Source organism: Cavia porcellus, unplaced genomic scaffold, assembly GCF_034190915.1.
Source record: "Cavia porcellus strain 051 isolate PalLab524CR breed Dunkin Hartley unplaced genomic scaffold, mCavPor4.1 scaffold_24, whole genome shotgun sequence".
In the NCBI taxonomy this organism is placed as follows: Eukaryota; Metazoa; Chordata; class Mammalia; order Rodentia; family Caviidae; genus Cavia; species Cavia porcellus.
The window spans coordinates 49,231,488-49,237,882 of record NW_026947507.1 but is presented as its reverse complement, the minus strand read 5'-3'; the positions used below and the strand labels follow the sequence as shown (position 1 = coordinate 49,237,882).

The 6,395-nt window shown below is 55.6% G+C and overlaps 1 protein-coding gene across 3 annotated transcripts; it reads right to left on the bottom strand.

Moving 5' to 3' along the window:
- Positions 1-348: 348 nt before the first annotated feature.
- Positions 349-6,162, bottom strand: Vgll2 (vestigial like family member 2). 3 transcript variants are annotated; one of them, XM_023561591.2, is made up of 4 exons: positions 6,049-6,162; positions 4,050-4,359; positions 2,431-2,829; positions 349-1,489 (listed from the first exon to the last, which is right to left on the bottom strand). In XM_023561591.2, exons 1-4 carry the CDS (start codon positions 6,127-6,129, stop codon positions 1,446-1,448), a joined length of 834 nt encoding a protein of 277 aa, XP_023417359.2. In that variant the 5' UTR covers positions 6,130-6,162; the 3' UTR covers positions 349-1,445. The 3 variants fall into 3 exon arrangements, with proteins under 3 accessions (XP_023417359.2, XP_063091099.1, XP_063091100.1); XM_063235029.1 differs by having other exon boundaries at positions 4,050-4,362; positions 6,049-6,161; XM_063235030.1 differs by having other exon boundaries at positions 349-1,355; positions 4,050-4,362; positions 6,049-6,161.
- Between the last annotated feature and the right edge of the window lie 233 nt (positions 6,163-6,395).

The window sequence follows — 6,395 nt, the reverse complement described above, 5'->3', positions numbered from 1 at the left end:
TGAACCTACCATTTTAAGAGTCTAGAATTTAAGAGTGACAGTCATCCCTTCTGGAAAATAACCTACGCCTATCTGCAGGAGGCAGTGGCAGCAGAGCCCCTTGTTGACTCCTGAGCCCCAAGATACTCACAGCTAAGCCCTGGCTTTGCAGCCGTGGTCTTCCCATCCTTGGGGTGTATGTGAAGTAAAAGAGGTTAATGGATTTCACAGCCCAGCAGCACACTGGAAAAACTAATACGTGGATTTATATTTCTGACAACATTGCTTACATTGGATCATACTAAAAATTATTTTATTCTACTAAATGAAAATGACATTTATTTTCTTCTTACGAAATGACACAGTGAATTCATAGTAAATAGACATCTTTAATGTTTGTTTCATCTTCCTCATCACCTTCAGCTTTGTCCATACCCAGATCCCTTCCCCTGTCCCAACACAAAAGTGACCAGTCACAACCATAAAGATGGAGAGAATTAATGGCAGTGTTGCTGACTCCGTGGACATGTCTCCCCTTGGCAATTCCCAGTCCTCTCTGGGAAGACAGCTGGGTCTCCTGTGTGCTCTTTCATCCAGAGGAGAGAGGAGGGCCAGGATTTGCGGGAGAGAAGGCAGAGTAGAGTTTCTTCTTTCATCATAAAATGTGCCTTATAAAAAAGATGATCTATGTACATATATATAATATATCCGGTGCAACTGCAATTGTCCTGCCACATACTGGAAGTGCCACCTTGGTTGATGTATTTCTGGAGTTTTCAACAGTTGTCCGAGAACAGCTGCATTTCAGTAAGACTTGGGCAGGTGGCTCCAAATCAGCCCTCTGCCACTCACACTGAGGCTGAGGCATCTGCAGTCTGAGGAAAAAGTCTGACTTTCTGTCTGAAGTGGGTGTTGTGAGGTGGAGGCTGTGCCTGAGGAGGAAGTGGCTTCGCATTTCTCTGCCAGTGTTGCAGACACTGACTTTGAGGATACTGATATCAGGAGTGCTGTGACCACACTACGCAATGAAACACTTCACATCAGCATAAAAATATTCATACCAAAAGGTCTTTTTTGCTTTCCCCCATTCCAAGAAATCTTACGCTATCATATCACCCGCCTAAGCAACTTCACCGCAGATATATCCAGTGATTTGGCCAAAGTCATTAAACATAGCACAGAGTCTCTAGGTCTGGCAGAAGAGATTAATTCTGGATGACATTTCTGTACATGTGGTTTTTGGTTTTCCCAGTACACTGAGAAGTTGGAAGTCTCTGCCTTCCCGGAGCCTCCGCGGCTGGTCAGAAGGGGAGGGGAAGGGGACCTGGTCAGCGATCAGCTCAGAAGGGGTGCACCACAGAGGGAGTAGCGCCGAGCTGCAAACCAAGATCAGAAGCCGTTACAAACCCACTCCACTTCACTCTGGGGCCACCATGTGCAGACACCTAGGGGAGAAGGTGGGCTGTCTAAAACCAGTACAGATCCTTGCTTTTGTCCTGAAGCTGCAAACCTGGAAACAGAGAGAAGATAAAAGGGACAGAGGAAGAGAAAGACAAAGGGAAAGGAAAAAGAGAGGGAGAGAGTGGGGCATGGAGGGAAGGCACAAGATATTTAAGGAAAGAGAAAGACAAAGGACACAGTTTTATTGTGAAAGTCCCAGTCTTCCCGGGGCGAGGTGTGGAGGTGTGGGGCTGTGGGGTGGTGAATGACCACAAAAGCAAAGCAACCAGAAAGTCAAATCTGCACCTGCAGGAGGGGCAAGGTGACTACTTCGCTTATTAATGACTATTTTTTCAGTTATCTTAAAGTACATATAACAGCACCTCATGGAATGCACCTTCTAGATTCAACTCTTTAAGCCAGAGACTTAGCACCTGAGCATTATCGTGAAAGCCATATTCTTTAAGTTCGACATCTGAGAGGTCCATTTAATTGGGCAATGAAGCCGATACAAGAGCCCGTGAAGGGCTCCCAGTGAGCCAGAAGTCACCAGGACTTTAAACCATCTCAGAGGGTGCTCTGGGTCAGCGCTGTCCAGGACAGACTTAACCCTAAACTTTTTAGATGCCGCGTTAACGAAGGGGTAAAAGTTAACAAGTGAGAATTTCAATAATACATTTTAACTCAGTACACTTAACATGCAGAATAATACCGAGCATATCTGAACATGCAGCATCAATGTAAAAGAACAAGGTGGACCTGTAGTTTGGCGTTTCCCTCCTCACTTAGGGAGGCCTGGCGGTCACACGTGGATGGTGACCACAGCACTGGACAGTGCAGCCCTAGAACTCTTAAACCAAATTTCATTGTACAAAGTCCTCTGTGGCCCTCAGGTGTCGGTGGAGTGCTGCTTTGGCACCGCAGCACTCTGTGCAGGGGCAGGTCAGCTGGCATCACCTGCCCAGGCCACGCATCCCCTCCCGTGTCCCGTGGTCCCGGGCCCCTGCTTACCTGCATCAGCGCCCAGGCCCAGGCCAGTGTCCCCAGGTGGGCCCCCGAAGGGCGCGGGGGGCGTGGCCCAGGCTCCGGCGGGCGGCTCAGGCCTAGAGGGGCGCCCGCAGGCCGGGCCGCGGGGCGCAGGGCCGAGGCGGGGGCGCGCGGGACCCGCGGGCATCAGCAGCGGCCCGAAGCGCGCGTCCAGGCGCGGGGCGTAGACTTCGTGCACCGCTGCGCCCAGCGCGTAGGGCGCGTGCGGGGCCCAGGCCTCGGTACCGCTGGTGGGCGCGTAGGGGTCGGCAGCGAAGGGCAGCTCCGGGGGTGCGGCGAGCGGGGCGCCAAGCGGGGTCGCCGGGTACGCGCCGCCCCAGAAGGACGCGGGGAGGCCGCGCTGGCTCATCGGGCAGGGCCCGTCTGCGGGAAGGAGTGAGAGAGGGTGGTCAACAGCGCAGGCGGGTGCGGCGGTCCCCACCCACCCCGTCCCCGCAGCGAGCGCTCAGGCTCTTCGGGAACCGCTTCCCGTGCGCTCCCGGAGCCTGCGCGGAGGACCGCACCGACGAGAGGCACGCAGGTGCCTTGAGCAGGGAGGCGCCTACGTTTTAATCAGTACTGTCTACACCCAAGGTAGAACGCCAGGAACGCTCAGAATTCTCAGAATTCTCAATGTGCGCAGTGTCGCGGTTAACCCGGGCCCCGGAAGCACTGCGGGCTTCGCCTGCAGTGGAGAAGGTCGCCGTCCTAGTTAGCCGCGAAGATGCGCTACCCCTTCTCCGCTCAGCCTCCTGCGAGTCAGGCAGCCGAGAGTAAAAAGAATGTTCTGTATTTAACACTCGTGGTCTTGGATCCAGTTGTAGGGCAAAGAAAAAAAGAAAGAAAGAAAAAAAGGAAGGGCAAGGGCTGTCATTTCCCCCAAAATGACAAATGAAAACAACAAAACTGAATGAAATGAAAACAACCGAAACTGTCTGTGTGCCGCTGACTCCTGCGGTGTGCCCCTGTATTTCACTGGCGAGAAAGGGAAGTTGAGATATCAGAGGGGAAGGCAGAACTTGGGCTGCTTTGGAAAACCCTTAGGGACACTGTCCTGATTGCCCTGGGGTTTGGTTTGTTGCTTTACTTGCTGACTGAAAAGACCTCTTCTGCCTCATGATACTCACTAAACACAGGTTTGTTTCGGGAAGCAACCTCGGCATGGGCTTTTCTTTCTGTGCATTTTGGAAACTAGGAAAGAACTCTAACACTGCTCTGAGGGAAGATCCCGAGACCCAGGTTTGGGCTGGGATAGAAATCTCACCCCCATTTGCATATTACATATTTACATTTTAATGTGTGAGTCTGGGGCCTTGGGATAGATGGGAGGCAAGATTACCCTAATTTTAGAGACCAGTGAATAATGGCTTCAAGAAGGTCAGAAAACTGTCCCAAGGCAATCCTAGCTCTCCACGTAGTGGCAAGGGCAAACCCAGCCCTCCATCCCCAGGCTAGGGTCTTGTCCAGCTCCCTGCTTTGCTTTTCAAGGGACCTGAGACTCGGGCTCTTGCCCCCCTCCCAGAACACTCCTCACTCTCTGCTTCTCCTCCCAGTTGGGTCTGTCGGTGGCTGGGTGGACCCTCCCAGGAGGGCCCCCTCCTCACCTCTCCAGGGCCCGGAGCTCCTGGGTGTCTTGCTGGCACAGCTTGGGGTGTAGCTGCTGGGCTGGCTCAAGGCCCTGCTGAAATGCTCGTCTACCACGGAACTGATGTCCCCCTGAAAGTAGGTGAAGAGGACGCAGCGGGAGTTGATGTACTCGGCCTCGGGTGGGCGCTCTTTCTCTGAGCTGCCTTCCTCCTCTTTTATGCTAGCCATTGCTGTTGGGCTGGAAAACGAGGAGCTGCCGCTGCCGCTGCTGCTGGGGCTGGTGGTGCACTCTGGGGCTTCCTGCATTTTGGAGTAATAGGCTAGCTTCTGCTTAGGAAGAGAAAGAACGTAAGTGTCAGTTTCCAAAGCCTCCAGAAAGTTCCGACCTGAGAGGCCCCTGGGGACTGACACCTGTGCCCAAGCCTATACCCTCCACAGGGAACCTGCCGGAAGGTCAGCAGCCTTTGGGTGCATACCGAGTGAGAGCAGCTCCCACAGGGCAACCCTGTGGTCCTTGGTCCCCTCTCCCTCCTGAGATGCTGCTGGATGACAGGGTGATCTGTCCTAAAATATCCTAGAGGAAGACACCCAAAAATCCAGGCTGCGAGCTGAGTCTGCCCTGAGGTGGCTCAGGCCATTCTAAAAATCAAGCCCTTAGGATAAAGGGTACACAAATTGCTGGGGCAGGAGGCCCAGACTCCCTGTAAAAACAGAAAAAATCCATGTCCACTCCCGCACTCGGAGGTGTGGCAGAAGACCTGCCTCAGGAAGTGTGAAAGACAGGGTGTTTAGTAAGGCACCAGGCAGTTAAGATGCAGCTTTTCAATGGATTCGAGTTGATATTCGTTCACTCATCCATACACTGTCCATTTAACATTGATCTCAGTTCAAACAGACCTTTACATGAGGAAAAGCTAATGCACTGTACGCCCACTCAGCACCACATATGCACAGGACAGAGGCGGTTAAAAAAAAAGCAGAAAAAAGGGTTAGACCTCGATTACGAGGCTGGGATCATCCTGTAGGATGATGGTGACTTTTACAATCAAGGCAGCGGTTGATTAATTTCCTCAGGAGTGAGCAGCGTCAGCGCACTGCACAGACCGAGATGGCTTTTGTCGCCCAGAAGCGAAAGGAGCGCTCCAGTTTACCAGAACGCAGGGGAGGGGACAGGACAGGACCGACTCTTGCAAGAGAGTCGTCCAGGAAAGGAGTGCGGCGCAGAGGCTGGGCCAAAGGCTGGGAGAGGCTGGTCTCCCGATGTCGGAGACCAGCTGTGCCACTTCCTAATGCCATCTTCCAGTCCGCTTACCCAGCAGCTCGGCCACTCCGGTTCTCCTGGAGACTACACACCAAGGGGCAGCGGTTGAAAGAGGAAGAGGGAAAAGGACGAAACGCAAACCCGTCTTTCCACTCCTGAATCGACGCTGTGAATCTAAGGGCACGGCGGAGCCCTGATCAGGGCCGAGGTCTCCCACCTCCCCAGTCGGGCACAGGCCTCTACGGCTGTCTCCCGGGCCAGCTGCGTGGGTAGGGGAGGGCGCTGCTTGGCCAGATGTAGATCCAGGAAAAGAGAAGCCAGCAGAACCACAGGAAACTTGAGTTTGCAGGACCGGGGTTGCGTAGTCCTAAGACACAGTTTGTCGGAGGCAGGGTTGCGGATTTGGAGCCTCAGACCCGAGAAAGGCGGAGCGCAGCGCCTGGTAAGGCGCTCCCAGAGACAGGCCCGGCTCTGGGGCCGACGGACCCGGCACCCTGGGCGAGGCGATCCAGGGCCGTGGCATCGCAGGAGGACCGGCTTTGTGTTGCTGGCCATCTTCACCTGCGGGACCCGAGTTGGCTCCTCGCTGAGCCTCTCCGAGCTTCCCTCACCGCCAAGGATCGCCGCCCCCCCAGGACCCAGCGCGCCCACCTCGTCCGGCCGGTCCCGGGAAGACCGCGAGGCCGGAGCGCCCCTCCGCCTCTGCACCGCGACCCGCGCCCACCCCGCCGGCCCGGCCAGCCCGAGGTGCGCACCTGGTGGTAGGGGGCGTAGGCGGCGGCGAAGTAGGGCTGCGGGGTGCCGTAGACCTGGTACATGACCTCCAGGCAGCTCATGGCTGCGCGCAGCGCTCGTGCGCCCTGCGGGTGGGAGCGACGCGCCTTTAACTGCAGGGGCGGGGCGTGGGTCCGGGGCGGGGCGAGCACGCGGGGGCGGGGGCGGGGGCGGGGCCGTTGGATCGCGCGCGGCCGCTGAGGCGGTGCGGGTGAGGTCCTGGGGAAGAAGCGGGTTCTGGGGACCCTAGTGGGGGCCCTCACAGGATCTCTGTCCTGCGGGCCCTGAGCGCAGTCCGCTGTCCCGCGCAGATCGCGTCGCCGTGGGC

What these genes read in the sequence shown, in the direction of transcription:
- Vgll2 (XM_063235029.1), bottom strand. Translation starts at nt 6,129, where the DNA reads ATGAGCTGCCTGGAGGTCATGTACCAGGTCTACGGCACCCCGCAGCCC. An exon ending in CCTACGCCCCCTACCACCAG is followed by an intron (nt 4,363 to 6,048) that starts GTGCGCACCTCG and finishes TCTCTTCCTAAG; the next exon opens with CAGAAGCTAGCCTATTACTC. An exon ending in GGGCCTGGGCGCTGATGCAG is followed by an intron (nt 1,490 to 2,430) that starts GTAAGCAGGGGC and finishes CTCTGTTTCCAG; the next exon opens with GTTTGCAGCTTCAGGACAAA.